The 19,905-nt window shown below is 36.2% G+C and overlaps 1 protein-coding gene across 1 annotated transcript; it reads left to right on the forward strand.

Moving 5' to 3' along the window:
- The first annotated feature begins 530 nt into the window (after positions 1 to 530).
- On the forward strand, positions 531 to 19,285 carry LOC128220806 (uncharacterized). Its single transcript, XM_052929364.1, has 11 exons — positions 531 to 805; positions 4,255 to 4,771; positions 5,681 to 5,905; positions 6,147 to 6,241; positions 9,175 to 9,297; positions 9,540 to 10,512; positions 10,827 to 10,966; positions 13,138 to 13,223; positions 13,693 to 13,799; positions 15,043 to 15,202; positions 18,687 to 19,285. The coding sequence occupies exons 1-6, from the start codon at positions 785 to 787 to the stop codon at positions 9,600 to 9,602; spliced, it is 1,044 nt and encodes a 347-aa protein (XP_052785324.1). The 5' UTR covers positions 531 to 784; the 3' UTR covers positions 9,603 to 10,512; positions 10,827 to 10,966; positions 13,138 to 13,223; positions 13,693 to 13,799; positions 15,043 to 15,202; positions 18,687 to 19,285.
- The last annotated feature ends 620 nt before the right edge of the window (positions 19,286 to 19,905 follow it).

Raw genomic sequence — 19,905 nt, forward strand, 5'->3', positions numbered from 1 at the left:
CAAGAGCTCGAACGACACTGAACGGAGACGCTGAACGGAGACACTGAACGGAGACGCTGAACGGAGACACTGAACAGAGACACTGAACGGAGACGCTGAACGGAGACACTGAACGGAGACGCTGAACGGAGACGCTGAACGGAGACACTGAACGGAGACACTGAACGGTAACGCTGAACGGAGACACTGAACGGAGACGCTGAACGGAGACACCGAACGGAGACACTTAACGGAGACACTGAACGGAGGGACAAACGTACAAACACTACACAAATCAATACTTAAATCGTTTGGAACTGACTGAAGATAATAATAACGTGTTATATTTCAAATACTGTGTCTATCGTTATTTCGTCTTCTTTCAATACGAATAATAAATATATTTTAGAAATGGCGTTAAGGCCTTGAGATACACAAATTTTGGAACAACCCTTGCGATCATGAGTGCTGTGCATGAGTGCATCTGCGGCCTATTTTTAGAATAACCCGAAACTGAAAGTATTAATCATAGCTTCATGGAAGGACTTTATTTACCTGTATGTATTCATGGAATGCGATCGTGCATGTTTAGACAAAGTTTTGCACATAATTTCGAGTAGTTTCAATATCTAGCTTTCTAGAAGGCAATTATACGGGCTTTAACATGAAATGGGGTACTCTTTGTGAGCAATAATAATGCATTTGCCTTAATTTGCTAATCTTTGATATCATCATTCAACAAAAGGTTATTTTTGTTCAGCCATAATATTTAAAAAACAACTAATTTAAATATAACAAAAAAAGTATGGATTTGCACATCGCTAAGGTAATTATGTTTATCTTATTTGTTATTTTAATTAGAAACACTACTGTTTTTGGTATTGTTTGTAATATAAAGTTATTATTGTAAAGAATATGATTATTATGGCAATTATGATATATGATAATTATGATTGATGATGATGATGATGATGGTGATGATAATGATGATAATGATGATGATGATTATTATTATTATAATTATTATTATTATTTATTATTTATTATTTATTATTATTATTATTATTATTATTATTATTATTATTATTATTATTATTATTATAGAAGTATTGGTAAAAGTAGTAGTAGTAGTAGTAGTAGTAGTAGTAGTAGTAGTAGTAGTAGTAGCTACTGTATATTTTGTAGTATAAATCTCCATTTGAGAACCTCAACAATTTCCGCTTAATTAATAGCAAAATGTTCAAATGATACAAAATAATATGGGGTCAACATGAATAAAATGAAAATTAATGAGTAACAGAATCTGACTGACTTGCATCTTATTATGTTACTTAGCAAATATTTAACAGATATTGATGTTTAAATAAGGTAAACATAAATACTTATAAGCTACATGCCTTCTAATAAGGCTTTTTTTGCCACATTCTTCTATTTATTTTTCTTTTTGTGATTTGTTATTTGCACTGTGTGTCGTGTGTGGACGCTTCACTCATTTTCAAATATATAGCTTGACGAAACAGTTATTTCAATTGTTACGGATTGGTGCTCTAACGGATGTTGGTGTACGTACCAGCTGGGGAAGCGAAACTCAAATTCATTTTTCAATTTTCATTGAGAGGTACCAGGTTTTGTCTCTCAATCCGAAACACGACCAGAAGACAAAACTGTAAGATAACCAGAAAAATATATTAAAACGGTCACAATAAGTCACAATTTAATGTGTGATGAATAAATAATGCAATAAAATAACAAATTTGATTAAAAGTAACACATGAATAACATGATACAATTTTTAACATAGCAAATTGTAACAAAATTAATTATTGTGACTAGAATTAATAAAAAAAATAATTCTAAAACATATCAATACTGTTGAGGAGTTCATACAATTATACGAGTTCAAGAAAAATGAAAGCATACAGAAATTCAAATAAAATACTAAACGTGTTGATTAAATAATTCTTTTAACTTTATTCATTATACAACTCAGTACATTTTCATAAGAAAGACTTAAAACAATTTATGAAAAAGAATCTAAATGTAATAATAAATTATACTTCTAAACTAATACATTGTACTCTTACCTGTAAGATAACCAGATAAACTTCTGGGTTGTGCGCACGAGAGTGACGGTCATTTATACTTAAGCCCGTGTGGGTGTAAATTACTATCGGAGCGCAGATCTACAGGTAAGTCATAACCTTCTTTCGACCTAACCAAAAATGGTTGGAAGATGGATGAAAGTTGATTAGTCAGGATAAAAGATTTTGTTTTAGAACTTTTCTTGTGGGCAGAGATTACTAATATAACCTTGTACAAGATGCTACTATTTATTGAATACGTTTTGTGTTATGAATATATTTACGGCATTATTTATGAATAGAGAGCTGTTTATGAAGAGTGTTAAATACTTATGTTATACTATTGGTTCTGTCGTTGTAGTTGCTTTTTCCAGAATAATAATAAGTTGTTCATCAAATAATATTTAAGCTTGAATAAGATTTTGCAATATATGACCTTTGAAAATGAATTTTAATTTCATTTATTTCAATCTAAAAATGAAGATTTTTTTTCTTTCTAAATTTAAATATAAGGACAAACAATAAATTATTGATTGACTATTGATATTAAGTATCTAAATGAATGTACATTGGTTTTCTTGTAACTGATAAAATAAACTATACACAATTGAGATTCAGTATCACACTTCCTCGTTTATGACGCATTTGTATATGTACAATTTAAATATGTTTAGTTTTTATTATGAATAAGCTAAGCTACAATTTAGCACTCATTGTTAGTATGTTGTGCGTTTTCTTTAAAAATATACCAGAAAGCAAGCAGACCTAAACGTTTGGACAACGGATCAAAATAGTTGCATACTTAACATAGTCTGATCAAGAAAATTGCACTGCCGCATCATGATGATGCGCATTTCGTGTTGTCGGTTACCCATATCTATTAATTAATTAATAGTTTGGTTGCAGCGCAACGGTGGATCTACATTTAACATCATTGTTTTGAGTTTGTGTTTGTATGGATATTTAATTCATCGCACTAGGGACATTTTTTTTTTCAAATTCAGCCAAGGGCGCAAAGGTATTCAAAAAATTTATATTTTCTCCGTATTTCATTAAAACAGTCGAGTAGATCTTTTTTCAAATGAAAAAAATATATATATGATATTTATATAAATACAATTACCATAATAATGGAAACTCTGAATATTGTTATTGTTATGAAAAGTTTAAAGTCCCATTATGTTTTAGTGATGTAATGTTGTTTGTATGTATATCCAGTTGGATTCTCTTCACCTTTACATTTTTAACCCCCAGTGGGCCAGAATGTTAAAAAATACAAAATGCAAACAACACCGAAAGCACAAAAACGTGCATTTTACAAAAAACATGAGCGAGTATCTATCTGCAATTTTTCACTAAACAACATTGTTGCTAGGCTCCGCCCACTTATCTGTCTTATTAGCAAAAAGTGAGTCAACGGACCAGTTTGGGACTTAGTTAGTATTTCCGATACTTTAAAAAAAATAAGGCAGCGTGTGAGCCTCGGGAATTTAACAGATATTATATGAGACTCGTTCATAGTCATATACTTAATTTATTTTTTCTGTGATTATTTAATCCTAAGTGGCACTGAGGCCTTAACGCTAAATTGAATTAATTACTTTCTTACATTTATTTTATGGAAAGTGGGAACTGAACTCTGAGCCTTCCATTATTGGAACTTGCTTTGTACCGCTGGGCCATCTAAGCGATAAATTAAAGAACCATAATTTCGATTAGTGAAGAAGAGAACTTCCGTGGTAAGGTTTGGACGAAAATTTCCTTTTATGGCTTTTTCCTTCCGAATTTCCCTTTTATAAAAATATCCAACAGATGTTGTTGTTTTTATGTACAAGGAAATACGCGACACGGATGACATACAGGATAAGTGTAAAGAAATTTAGAATATCAACAGATTACTCGTGTTTCATTCAAAACGGAAGCAACTTAAACATTTCTTTCTTGCGAAACATGTACCGACCTGTATATAGCCTTTGGCAAAACAAACGGAACATATTTGAACTGTAAGAGTTGATTGTAAATAATCTGACAGAAAGGTTTATTGGTTTAAGGGAAAAGGGTTCAACCCCGTATTGCCTACATTACTTCAGGGGGGGGGGGGGGGTAAAGTATATAAAAGCGATATTGTTTTCACCGAACACGATGCGATAAATGTGATCATGGTTTTAATTGAAATGTTATGTTCAATTCGCAGATAACTTCCGACGTGAAATTATCAGACGCCCTGACGAGGCAACTGGAAACTACTCGGCTCCATGCTCAATCATATGATGAATTGGTTACAAACGAATATAAAGTGTTGTCAGGTACAGAGAGTGCCATTGCCAATGCAGTAACGCTTTCCGATGTGCATGTTTCCTCATCTTCCCAGTCAGTAAAAGAAACACAGAAAAAACTTACAGTCATATCAGAAAATGTTGCAATTCAGCAAAGGTCACTGCAGATCGAGCTTGAACAAAATCGTGAAAATTTAAAGCGAAGCAAAGGACTCAAAGAACAAAAAGAAAATGAAATAAAAAGATGTAAACAACGATTCGAGCATGAAGAAAGACAGCATGCAATGTATAGGGAATTGGCTAAGGGTGCACAAGCTGACGTCGATAAATACGAAAAGAAAGGCGATACAGCTATCAAGAGAACAATTATAAGCGGTGGTGTCGTCGCGACTGGAGGCCTAATGTTTCTTGGAGCTATTGCCGCACCTGTATCAGGTAATAATCTTAAATCACCAAAGTGTGTTTGAATGTGTTAACATGTATCCATATTTTGTTTACTTCTAGAGCTGGATCCATCTCAAAGAATTTACTGTAGATAAGTATTACGAAAATTACTTATCTTGAGCTAAAAGCATATTGAGCGTCGCTGTGTCGCTAGATTAAATCCTAGTCTGTAAGTTTGTCGAAATAAACATTATTTTAAATACCTCTGGCTTTCGATGATAAAACAATTAATTTATAAATGGGGTGTGAGTGGGATTTTAGTTAGCCAGAGAGAAGTTTACACGCATGTTTACCTGTGTGGAATTAGCTTTTTTTAATACTTATATGAAAAACTTCAGAAACAAGCTCAGTAGCCAAACGTTTAAACATAAACGCCTGGCACAGGTAAAACGCCAAAGACATAGAACAAAAAAAAAATCACAAACAAGAAACATAGAAAAACTGCAATTTTCGAAGACAAGAAAACCTTATATAGGTTTATCGGAATATGAATGTATCTTGAGGGTTATGAGTTTATATAAGTAAGATATTTCATCATTTAATCTCGGTCAGACAGACATTTATTTATCCTAACAAAGACCATACAAAATGGATGGACATAACGAAGTGATTTGATAGGTCAGTAATGCATCGGGAGCAAATTTCTATATCTTAGTGAGTGTATATGTTTAAGATGTACAAACTATCAAGGCATTTATTTGATAAAGCCTACATTACACCATTTACTGTTAAAATTCTCCATTTTACAGATCGTCGGGTTTTGAGTTATGTTATGTTTATTGATTCTACCGCGCTTCACTTTTTTTCGCGCCGATATTAATCGGCCAGTAAGATGGACTATTCAAGCAACATTGAGCATAATATATTAAATGAAAGTATAATCAGTTCCATCATGAACAGGAGGTTTAAGCCTGGCTGTAGCTGCTGGGGCTGCCGTTGTTGGGTCGGGTGTAGCTACTGGTGGGACAGTGTCTGCAGTCATAAACGGGGTCGAATACGCTGAAATGAAAGAAAAAATTAAAGAATACACGCAAAAGGCGAACGAAGCAAGAGTTAACCAAGCAAAATGCCAAATGGAAGGAGCTGAGTTGGAAAGAAATATTAAAAGCCTAGAACAAGAAATAGGTATTACTTTACCTGTACCATTATGTCATTAACAAACAACGGATAAAATATTGAATGATTCACGTATTTTCAGACTTTTACAAATCCAAATAATGTAGATATTTTGTAAGCTTTGATGTCATGTAACATTAGTGAATATATATGAGAATAATCAATTTCTTCAAAACATAGGGAACACAAATATTTAAAATATAGGCATTGTAATATAACGTTTGTGGCTTATTTTAACTGATTTTTGCAGGCTCTGCAGAAGAAACCATTAAAAATGTCCAGAATATGCTAGACATCTACTTCCTTTTAGTAAACGAATTGCACCAGGTTTTAAAGCGATTTCAGGTACATTTTTCTTTTGCTTAAATATTATATAATATCATGAAACGAAGTTACCAGTGAAGTCAATATTATTGTGTTACAATAATAAAATTAAATACCGACGCACAGACTGGGAACAATATATATGTTAAGTATATTGAATAATTACCAAACTTCCAAGGTACAAAAAATTGGTATATAATAGCACATATATTGTGTTTGTCATACATGTCCTTATATATTGATATGCTTTAATGTGTTTTAATGTTAGAAATTGATGAATTGAATATCATTTGTTCCAACATATACTAGTATATAAACAGCAAAATATTGGTTATTGTATTGTATACTATTATAGTTTGATAGATTTGTGATATACTATTCCAGTTCATCCTTAAACATAGATGCCAACAATTCCATATCCGTTAGATACAAAACGTTCATTAGTACTCTGTTGTTATCCGGGAGGTTGTATTCGATTAAAGTGATTTTTTACAGCCGACTGTAATCAAAATCTGCAAATCTCCACGAGAGTCGAATATGACATTCCGGATCAAAACGCAGTACTAACAAACCTTTTGTAATATACATAATTGGTTGAAACAATTAAAAGACACATGTTTCCATGATAATAATCAAAGTACTATTTTGTTTTATGATGTCATTTTAACAAGGCGCAATGATTCGTTTATGATGTGGTGTCAACAGAGTGGAATACAGTTGCATTGTACTGAATTGAAAAACGGATTAACGCATTTTGCGATGTTGATATTTTGATGGATATACAATGAAGTAATACGTTACTGCATTACCCGTAAGTCATATATAGACACTAGTATAACCAACACTTCCCTACCCGTTCGACATGCTTAGGCATTGCTATGATCAATTCTACTCCATACATTAGACATACTTAGACATTTATATATTCAACCCTACTCTACCATTTATATATATCCTGAACAATTGCTAAGCCAAAGCCTGCCTTACAAGTTTGCCACACGCAAATATTATTATGCCCAGTCATGCCCTAACCGTTAGTTATACCGAAAAAAATGGTATTCCGAACCCTACACGTTAGTTATACATAACACTTGCTTTGCCCAACACTGTCCTACACGTAAGACATACTTCAAATGTGCAATGCTCACCCCTGCCCTTCCCGTAAGACATAATTAAAATGTGCAATGCCAACACTTGCCCTAAACGTTAGACATACTTAAATTGTGCTATGCCGACCCTTGCTCTACCCGGAAGAGATACTTAAATTGTACTATGCCCAGTCTTGCCCTACACATTAGATATACTTAAAATGTGCAATGCCCACAAATGTCCTACCCATTAGACATACTTGAAATTTGCAATGTCCACCCTTGCCCTACACGTAACACATATTGAAAGAGTGCTATGCCCACCCCTGCCATACACGTGTGACATACTTAAATCTACCCCTGCCCTACCCGTTAGACATACTTAAAATGTGCAATGCCCACCCTTGCCCTACACGTTAGACATACTTAAATTGTGCTATGCCCACCCCTGCCCTACCCATTAGACATGCTTAAATTGTGCTATGCATCCACGCTAGCCCTACCCGTCAGACATATTTAAATTGTGCTATGCCCACACCTGCCCTACCCATTAGACATACATAAATTGTGCGATGCACCCACCCTAGACCTACACGTTAGACATTTTTAAAATGTGTTCTGTCCACCTTTGCCCTACACGTTAAACAGACTTAAATTGTGATATGCTCACCCCTGCCTTACCCATTAGACATACTTAAATTGTGCTATGCCCAACCCAGCCCTACCCGTTAGAGATACTTAAAATGTGCTATGCACACCTTGCCCTACACGTTAGAGATACTTAAAATGTGCTATGCACACCTTGCCCTACACGTTTCACATACTTAAATTGTGCTATGCGCCCCCCCCCCCCCGCTGTACACGTTAGATATGCTTAAAATGTGCTATGTCTACCCCTGCCCAACAGGTTAGACAAACTTAAATTGTGCTATGCCCACCCCTGCCCTTCCTTTTTGACATACCTAAATTGTGCTATGCCCACCCCTGTCCTACACGTTAGACATTCTTAAATTGTGCTACGACCAACCCTACCCTACTTATTAAACATACTTAAAATGAGCTATGCCCACCCTTGCCCTTCCCATTAGACAAACTTATATGTGCTATGCCCATCTCTGCCCAACCCGTAAGAAACAATTAAATTGTGCTATGCCTACCCCTGCCCTACACGTTAGACATACTTAAAATGTGCATTTCCCACCCTTTCTCTACCCATTAAACATACTTAAAATGTGCAATTCCCACCCTTGCCCTACAGGTTAGACATACTTAACTTGTGCTATGCCCACCCTGCCAAACCAGTTCAAAAAAAACATAAACTGATCTTTGCTCACCCCTGCTCTACCCGTTAAAGTCACTTGAATTATGATATGCCCACCCCTGCCCTACCAATTATACATACTTAAAATGTGCTATGTCCACCCTTGCCCTACCCGTTAGACATACTTAAAATGTGCAATACCCACCCGAGCCCTACACGTTAGACATACTTAAACTGTGCTATGCACACCCCTGCCCTACCCGTTAGAGATACATAAAATGTGCAATGCCCATCCCGCCCTACACGTTAGACATACCTAAAATGTGCAATGCCCACCCCTAACCTACTTATTAGACATACTTAAAGTGTGCAATGCCCACCATTGCCCTACAGGTTAGAGATACTTAAACTGAGCTATGTCTACCCCTGTCCTACAGGTTAGACTTACTTAAACTGAGCTATGCCTACCCCTGCCCTACCAATTAAAAATGTTGCTTCACATAACCCTGCTCTTCAGGTCAAACAAATTTAATCCTGGATTAGAAGGTTTTAACATCTTTTATTTTAAAATTTAAGCGTAGACATATTTCGCGATCTCCTTCCAGGAATCAGACGTAGCTATGCACGCAGCCGCGGTTGAAACAGAATCTTTCCGGAAAATTCAGAGAGCGTTTACGAAACATAGGAATCACACGGGAAAATTCGATAAATATATGGACAACCTTAAGGTATCAATATTGACTATTCTTATAGCATTTCAAATAAAAAAAACTTCCACTACCAACTGTTGCAATTATCGATACTGATTATACTTAATATAATTTTTATATTTGTTTGTATTCCCAAAAGTTCTTAAAAGCAGTATATAATCGTCATGTTTATTTGAACATTGTACACAATTCACTTGAGACAAATGCCATTTCTTATTTATTTCACTTGCAATCAAATGTGAATGTGTTTAACATTTCAGGGAAAGTGGCGTGAAATGCAGGACGTCATTGATTTTCAGCACAAAAGAATGATACAACCATAATGCTAGCTTATGAAAAGCATGAAAATATATTAATAATTGGACAATTATAACACGTTGATGTTCAGTTATATGATCAAAAAAATCACTTAAATCGATTATCATGTTGTAAATTGAGTTTTAAAAAACACTTTCATAGTTTTGTAGCTATTTCAACTACATTTATGTATTATGGCCATAACTTGTACATGTACTCAAATATTTGACTAAGACATGATGATAATGATACCCGCTGTTCAATATCAACGTCCACTCAAGTACACAAGGCCATGTATGGACATCGCATACAAAACTCAAAGACTCATGGTCATTAGCAATTATCAGAACTAATAAAATTATCATAAAGGCTAAACAAGTGTGCTGAAGTGTGTTCGCATCGTCACCAAAATGTGGGTAATGTACTTGCAATAAATAAAATAAAGGATTGTACGTTCAAAACATCTGCCTTTGTATTACATACGTCATTAGATTGACGCACGTTTTTATATACATGTAATGCATAAGCTAATATACTACACCTTAAACATGATCGATTTGGTATATTACGTTGCAGCTAACGATTGCATAGATTCTTGGGCGATAAGCAGCTGTGCGGTTTGGATGCCCACAAGTTTTATGATAAGTTTCAGCTATTATATATTAAGGACATAATTTACTGTTAAGTGATCTGCGTTTAACAAATATGGATAGTAGAATTGTGATATGTTGCATACTAGCTATCGGGGCTATGTGTGAAGCCTTCCGGTTTAATCAAGGATATGGTCACGCCAGGCCCTTATTCCTTCATGATCACCCGGGCGTAGGGCCCATATGCATTAACCCGGACCTGTGTACACCGGAAGTCGCGCCTTGGGGATGTTGGAGAGTCCCGAACGAAGCGGATACTATGAATACTGAAATTTTTAAAAATCGGGTAAGCTCTCATATAAAAGACGGTCGTCGTCTTCGTCATCAATCATCATCATCATCATCGTCATCATCATCATCCTTATCATCCTTATCATCATCAGCAGCAGCAGCAGCAGCTACATCCATTTTATTGTGTCAAAAACGTAGTTGAGTTCTCAGAATGTTGACAATGTTTGTCATATGCAAATTAAACCATTTATATTAAAGACTATTTGAACAAACTGGCTGCGGTTCCAAAGGTTCCCCAATCTTCAAATTATTGATCAGCGCCTTGTTTAAGCCACGAAGTGTCAACCGTATTTGTCAAATACCTTTCAGACCTCTGGCACAGAACTGACGTTGCTGTGGATTCTTGACGGTATAGGCTACTACCGGGAAAACATTTTAAATGCATACCATAGCCAGTTACGGTGGACATTACATGACGACGACTCCGTGACCGTTGGTTTCAAATATAGGTAGGAAACTATTTCAACAGTATTTTAGCAAATTCACTGTTACCTTAAAAATAATTTGATATATCATACCACCCAGTACAGACACATATTCTTGGTGCATGCGTACCTAACATCATGATGATGTCAGAAAAACCATCACTCACACGTAAAGGATTCACAAAAATCGCCCGAAACACCACTTATGCCATAACGCCCTTTTAATGCAAGGCTTAGGAGTATGTTTAAACTTTACTTACTATCGTAATAATTTTGCTATATATTATTGTGACTGTATTTGGGCTGAACAAAACGTTGAACATGTATTTTATCATTGCTGAAATCGTTAATGTTCTCAAATGTTAATAAGCATAACAAACTTAACTAGCTTATAAATTTATGCCAAATATTTGACTTATTCTTGGTTTAACTATATAAAAATTGGTTTATCATGGTTATTGTAAATATATAAACTCATACAAAGGTATGTATAACACAAAATATACCAAAACTGAAATAGTGAACCTAATCTTGTTATAAGGCATTTAATTTGTTTCGGGAAATAAGGCCAGAACGTATGTCTATTTAGAGATCCCCCAATCTTTTAAATGAGAAAATGACACCGGTACAACTGAACAGCTCTCATTCCTTAATCGGCTTACTTTTCACAAACATGTACGTCTTCAGGTAAGCAATGACGTGAATTCAACGTGGTTTTCACATGGTCATCACGGGCCAAAACCGATGTAAATATACAAGCAAATGACGTTGATTTATAAATGACTTTTTGACACAAAATATAGAAAAGTATTTCTTACCATATTAAATACTATGCTATTTTCTTCTTTTACACATGTGAACTTTTTGAGATTTGATTACAATTTAACTATGCAATCCTTGGCTAAGCCTTTAACTCGACGGAATTTGTAGAACGATGCAACGCTGTGTGCGCCGTTGTTCTTTGTTTTGTATGCACTTCACAAGAATTAGTAATATAAAATAACTCGGACATACGTTAAAAGTTTTTTTATAACTTTCATGTAACGAAATTTTTGGTAAATTGTCTTTTAATTCTAGCAATAAATATCGAGCTTTCAAAAAATGCTGTTGTTCACGTGACTGAATGGTTTATATGCTGATGCTAACCTGAACTTCTTTTCAGTAAAAAAGCAATTTTGTCACAGTTGAGACAATAATTTAAACCATAAAATTAAAATAAAATAATAAACATATTACGATGAAATGCCTACCGATTAAATATAGTTTGCTTTATCTATCTAAGAAGAGTTCACGTTGACATAGTATGAACTTGAGTAAAGCATTTTGAAAAAAAAATGGCGCTAGTCGAAATTGCCAGAACGTAGTCCTTACTGCGTGCCTGTCAGGCATTTACTGCGTCTCACACGTTCCAACACGTTCTTACTGCACGTATCTTTACGCGCGCACTACGTTCAATGCGTTCTTTGTACGTTCTTAATACGACTAGGAAAATTGCACCACGCGCTTACCTAGTGCTTATCACGTCTTCCTTACGTTCGTATGATTAGATTTTAATTGTAAATGTGATCGAGAGGGAATTACCGTGTTAGATTTATAACTTGCTTATTTTTCATTCATATCCAGTGTTGGTTTAAAATGAAGTTCCCGTATTTATACATGATCACTGTTCAGAACCAGGACAAGGTAAGAACATAATACACAATTTGTCTAAGACGTGTTAAGCCCCGCAAAAAACGTATTTACAACCGAACAAGGTCTTCTAAAACGTGGCATGAACGTACCATAGTCGTATTAACACGTGGAGAGTTGTGGTGATAACTCCATTGATGTAGCAAGAATGCAAAGACAACATAGAGACAACGCGATGAGAACGCCGTTCAATATTTCCCGTCCAGTATCACGCTCGCACTACATCAATCAATTACCTACACAGTTTTAGTTACTACGTCCATGCCGTCGTTAAACATTCTTGTTAAGTTCTTACTACGTCCTGATTCGACCACGTCTTTACTACATTTTCTTTAACGTGATCAAAGTCCAACCACCTCCTTCACGTACATTAAGACCATAACAAGTCTTTATATGTGTCTTCTGCGTCCCTTCGTCGTTGACTAAGTTCTGACTGCGTCCTGCCAGATTTTTGATGATGTAGTGGGAACGAGGCCTAGTGTGATTTTGGCAACTATTAATTACAGGGAAGGAAAAGAGCCCGGCGCCCCGTGTATGCAGGTTGAATTGGAAGGGAATCTGACCCGCGGAGACCATGCCATAATTGACTTAGGTTTGTAAGTTTTAACAAAGAATATCAATTTGTTTTAAAGGAAACCGATATCCCGAAAATGACATTTCTAGCAATTATCAGTAAACACATTCAAACGCACATTGCAGTCGAGTTTAAACCTCAAACGGCCTTTTAAGCAACAACGATCGCTAATACGCACATACAGATAAACGCGTACACCTAAGAAATCAACCTCTCAAACTCACACGCGAATGTGAAACGCCCTTTAAAAATCGCGTACAGTCCTAGTTCAGACAAACACCCATTAACTTGCCAATATACATAAATCAGCATACGCATGACTTACTATTCAAGATGTTTATACATTTTCTTAAGTAGTTTTGACGAATACAAACAACAGAACGTAAGTGCATTTGCAACCCTAATTTATCTAACATAGATTTTGGTATGTTGGTACAACCGTTATACGCATGTCAATTAAAAACCTTATATAATATGCGCATTTCAGACTTGACGTTTGCAGAACCATTAGGCCACATGACACCACGCTATTGGCTCATGTCAGACCATCCTGATGACTACGTGCTCTTGTTTAGTTGTATCAATCCTGCACAGGTCAGTGTCAAGTGAAATACATGGTCAAGTATGTTATGAATGCTCTTTATAAATTCACAATTTTAACGCTGTTTTCACTTTCATGAACGTTCTTCGGTATCTCTACATTTCTTGGCAAAATATTACCGCTGAAGCCAAAGCGTATGGCTGTTGAAAGTGGTTAACCTTACGTTGCGGTCAATGAACGATCTGGATCGAGCCGAGACTGAATTTTTTTCTACATTGGAAGAAGCTTTACACCAAAATATATTTATTAGACTAAATGTTTAAGAATCCAAATACAAAAACAGGTTTAGAATTTGTTAATCCTAAGTTTAAGAATTCAAATACAAAAAAAACAGGTTAAGAATTGTTGAACCCTAAGACTAAAGTTGAAACAATTCAATGACTAGAAAGTCCGATTCGTCGTATGTAAATGGCGGTGGTACACTTTATTACCAGTCATTCACCCATGTTCCTTAAAGGGGAGTGGGCACCCCCTGGATGATACTTGATATTTTATTGGTACTACAAGTCGTAGACAACGTGTGCTACGGACGGTGGTAAATGGAAGTCCTTGACCCGCTCCATTATCTTCCACTGCACTTGTTGCTAGAAAACAAAAGTGGAAACAAGGCTAAACATGAATTCCTATTTATACACCAGGTCCCAAACAGAAAAGGGCTTACACATGAAACCGGGTTTACCTTCGCTATTTTTTTCATCAATATTTCAAGTGGCGTGTGTTTCCGCCCTTAGGACACGAACGCATTTCTAACGTTAGACCGACCTGATCCTCCCCTTGTGCTAGTAGAGGAGTGAATCGAATAAAAATTATATCCTTATATTCACTCTGCCATTAGCATCCTTAGGTTCAGCTGAAGGACCCTTCTTTTTTCAGTCCGCTACGCAGAGACCTACATAAGCTTAGTTGGTAACCGCGATTGAGTTAAATTTAGCTGATACTTCAATGGGATTTCAAATTTGAACAATGTTATGGAATACAAAGTTACACATTTCTTTCATCACAAGCCGTAATAGCTCAGTAGTTAGAGTGGACGACTTTGAAAGTACAAAAAACTTCTGCGTTGTATATTACATGATCGCCCATATAATTTTTGTTTTAAATAATTAAGCCACAAATAACAGTTATGCAAAACCAGAAATTGTACAATAACATTTAAACAGTTAGCATGTTAGATAGTGCGCATTGTGCAGATTGGAAGCCTTCTAGAAATCCTCGGGTTTGTTATTTGTATCACAGGTCCAAAACGGCGTGTGTTACGGACGTTGGTATGCAGAAGTCTTTGTGACATCTGATCCACCGGACCATCCACCCATGCACCTCATAGTAGAAGAACTATACCGGAAGTTGGGTCTCACCCTCGATAATCCCGGGTTTCGGTTTATTAACATTGGCCATGGTAAAACACTTTTTTTTTGCAAATGTAATATAAACGTAGAACCAAACAAGTGCCGTTGCCTAAATACCGTAACTAATTTTCAGTATGTTGACATTATTTTTGAAGACAAATATACGAAATATTCGCAGCTTTGATAACTTTATACACCTTGGATCGGTGGAACGTTTAGTAAATATGTTGAATTTACGTTTGTTTAAATGTCTCATGTCACCAAAATAAACAGTTTACTTTAACATTTATTCATAATAAAATATATTTTTACAATTAAGTAATGTCAGATTTTAATTCGAAATTCAAAACATGTTGCCTGACTTGCCTGCAGGCACATTACGGTTTTTCATCACTCTTAAGTACATTATCAACACAAACGACTATACGAAATGTTTATGGCATCAAAATAAACAGTTTACTTTAACATTTATTCATAATAAAATATATTTTTACAATTAAGTAATGTCAGATTTTAATTCGAAATTCAAAACATGTTGCCTGACTTGCCTATGGGCACATTACGGTTTTTCATCACTCTTAAGTACATTATCAACACAAACGACTATACGAAATGTTTATGGCATATTAAATCAGAGCATATTATAAGTATCTCTCATGTGTTTCCGGTACGGATGAAAAAATCCGACCCGAGAGCACGCGCGTAAGCCGGTAACGAGGCTTGCCGAGTTACCGGCCACACAGCGTGCCCGAGGGTCGGATTTTTCGATCCGGACCGGAACACATGATTGATATTTTTCTTGCATATCTAAAATTATCAATTTGTGGGATTTGTTGCGCGTGACTCATCTTACATGGGGGGTGTAAGACGTGTTTTTCCAGCACTGGTCACATGACCAGTGCTGGAAGTCCGGTATGCAAGAAAAAGCATTTCAGCCGAACCGATTAAATTAGAATTAAACACATCCATCTTATTTCATAAACTTTTTAGGCCTAGCGAAAATTATTTTTTGCTCTTCTCATATTGGCAAATTCAAAATATGAAATGGAGCGAGCGAACAAAAAAATGCCACTTTCTAAATTGAGTTTTAAAAGGAGCGAGCGAATGTTAACATATATGTTGTTTGAAACATAGTTAATATTTTAAATGAAATTGTTTAACGTTAATTACTTTCATACTTATCTTATTGTCTGTTTGTTTCTCTATGTGACTGTAAAACTGATTGAAATGCACCCTCGTGCTGCATCAGCTGTGGCCGACGATACACGACATAACGCGACTTCCTTGGGAGTGACCTGCCCACTCTCGCGATACCCCATGATGTAGTGTTGAATAACTGTTTCAGTCTCCCCGACACTGTCAGAAATATATATTATTAATTTGCGGAGACGGTTGCAACACTGGTACGCAATTTCTCATATTTGAGGTTGCTGTTTCCATCAATTCGTCGAGTTTTATGCTAATGTTATTTCTTTTTATGCCCCCCGAAGGTGGGCATATTAAAATCGCACCGTCCGTCCGTCCGTCCGTCCGTCCGTCCGGCCGGCTCTGTAACTTTCCCTTGTATAGACAGATTTTAAAATAACTTGCCATGTTCCACATACCAATACGACGTGTGGCGTGCAAGACTCGTGTCCCTACCTCAAAGGTCAAGGTCACACTTAGTGTTTATTCACAATGGAGTGCTGCATATAAGGACATAGAGTATAGGTTGTCGTGTCCGGGCTGTAACTTTCTCTTGTATGGACAGATTTTAAAATAACTTGCCACATGTGTTCCACATACCAAGACGACGTGTCGCGTGCAAGACCCGTGTCCCTACCTCAAAGGTCAAGGTCACACTTAGTGTTTATTCACAATGGAGTGCTGCATATAAGGACATAGAGTATAGGTTGTCGTGTCTGGGCTGTAACTTTCCCTTGTATGGACAGATTTTAAAATAACTTGCCACATGTGTTCCACATACCAAGACGACGTGTCGCGTGCAAGACCCGTGTCCCTACCTCAAAGGTCAAGGTCACACTTAGTGTTTATTCACAATGGAGTGCTGCATATAAGGACATAGAGTATAGGTTGTCGTGTCTGGGCTGTAACTTTCCCTTGTATGGACAGATTTTAAAATAACTTGCCACATGTGTTCCACATACCAAGACGACGTGTCGCGTGCAAGACCCGTGTCCCTACCTCAAAGGTCAAGGTCACACTTAGTGTTTATTCACAATGGAGTGCTGCATATAAGGACATAGAGTATAGGTTGTCGTGTCCGGGCTGTAACTTTCTCTTGTATGGACAGATTTTAAAATAACTTGACACATGTGTTCCACATACCGAGACGACGTGTCGCGTGCAAGACCCGTGTCCCTACCTCAAAGGTCAAGGTCACACTTAGTGTTAATTACAATGGAGTTCTGCATATAAGGACATAGAGTATAGGTTGTCGTGTCCGGGCTGTTACTTTCCCTTGTATGGACAGATTTTAAAATAACTTGCCAAATGTGTTCCACATACCAAGACAACGTGTCGCGTGCAAGACCCGTGTCCCTACCTCAAAGGTCAAGGTCACACTTAGAGTTTATTTACAATGGAGTGCTGCATAAAACGACATAGAGTATAGGTTGTCGTGTCCGGGCTGTAACTTTCCCTTGTATGGACAGATTTTAAAATAACTTGCCACATGTGTTCCACATACCAAGACGACGTGTCGCGTGCAAGACCCGTGTCCCTACCTCAAAGGTCAAGGTCACACTTAGAATTTAATCACAATGGAGTGCTGCATATAAGGACATAGAGTATAGGTTGTCGTGTCCGGGCTGTAACTTTCTCTTGTATGGACAGATTTTAAAATAACTTGCCACATGTGTTCCACATACCAAGACGACGTGTCGTGTGCAAGACCCGTGTCCCTGCCTCAAAGGTCAAGGTCACACATAGTGTTTATTCACAATGGAGTGCTGCATATAAGGACATAGAGTATAGGTTGTCGTGTCCGGGCTGTAACTTTCCCTTGTATGGACAGATTTTAAAAAAGACTTGACACATGTGTTCCACATACCAAGACGACGTGTCGCGTGCAAGACCCGTGTCCCTACCTCAAAGGTCAAGGTCACACTTAGTGTTTATTCACAATGGAGTGCTGCATATAAGGACATAGAGTATAGGTTGTCGTGTCCGGGCTGTTACTTCCCCTTGTATGGACAGATTTTAAAATCACTTGCTACATGTGTTCCACATACGAAGACAACGTGTCGTGTGCAAGACCCATGTCCCTCTAAGGTGAAAGATACACTAAGTGTTTATTCACATGGGAATTCTGAATATAAGGACATAACAGTGTAGGTTGTTAAGTATGGGTGGTATTTTTTTATGTTCAGAGGCAATTTAAAATAACTTGCCATATGTATTTGACACGTAAAGGCAAGATCAACTTTTCATGTACTGACCTTGTTTGTAGGTCAATGTCACATTCGGGGGCATTCGTCACATACTGTGACAGCTCTTGTTCCAAAACCATTCTCTTTATGTGTCTCTTTTCAGCCTGCCCAGAGACGGAATAAACCCGGAAGCTTTGAGAACCTTTTAGGGAATAACGCCGAGTCATAACCAGATTTGCTTTTGTCTAAATCATGACTCTTTGTGTCATTGTATGAAGCGATATCTTTGGTATTTCTTTGCTTCATGACACTAACTATTTTACGCTGTTTTTTTTCATACAGACGAACATATATTTACGAGATGTAATTAACTATTAACGTGGTTTAAGTTTAGTTGTGTGTATTTATATCTAAAATTGCGTATATTTTTTAGAAATTTCAAATAACGGTTTTATTATGTTCCCATTCAGAAAATTGGTATTTCCTGTCATCATTAAAGTTTTTGTTTTGTATGTGCTAGCATTGTGGTATTTACAATAATAAGCATAGATTTATGTACAATAAACATGGTATGAAACATGCAATTGATCAGTTAAATATTTCTTTATTTATTTTGTTTATTTTGTTTATGATTTCAATTTATCAGAATGATTATGATATATACATGTATAAACATAATGCATGTTTGTATTTGTCACAATTTGTATGCTATTTGTGAACGTGAGTCTTTGACCTTATCGTAAATAAATGTTCCATTCTGTTCTGATCTATTTGTTATATTTTATTTATTGAATACACGTCGCTTGCTTGTTTTAGGACTGTCAGTTAAAACATAACAATTCACTCCATTTTCTAAAAGAACTTCCTGTGAAAAGAAGGCGTCTAAAGACGGTTAAACATACTTTTTCACTAAAATGACAATGTTTTCCTTATGCTTTGTTGCGGATATTTTAACATAGTGAATCAGGAGCATCTGATCTGACAGACACATTGCAGCTTTTCTAGCATTTCATTGTTTGCCATATGCTTTGTTGCGGGTATCATTAACACTTTCAATATAGAGCATTTGACCGGAAAAAAAACGCTATGCACCCTAACTATCAAGGCTTTGTCTTTAATAATTAAGAGCGTTTATTTCGAAATACATTATGTAGTTTTACGCATAAATATATTACTTACTTGTCAATGTTTATCATTTGCTTTAGATAGCCACACAGATGCTTGCTTTGTATTCAAAGGTTTGTTAAAGTCATTATTATATTTCTGGGCGTTAGGAACACATGAGGCTTTTTCAGGTATATATGAAACAGTTCGCTAACCAATAGATAAACATAAAGAGAATGTTAAAGCATGCAACCAGAAATTCGAGCTATTTTTAAAAC

This window comes from Mya arenaria, chromosome 15 (assembly GCF_026914265.1).
Source record: "Mya arenaria isolate MELC-2E11 chromosome 15, ASM2691426v1".
NCBI lineage: Eukaryota > Metazoa > Mollusca > Bivalvia > Myida > Myidae > Mya > Mya arenaria.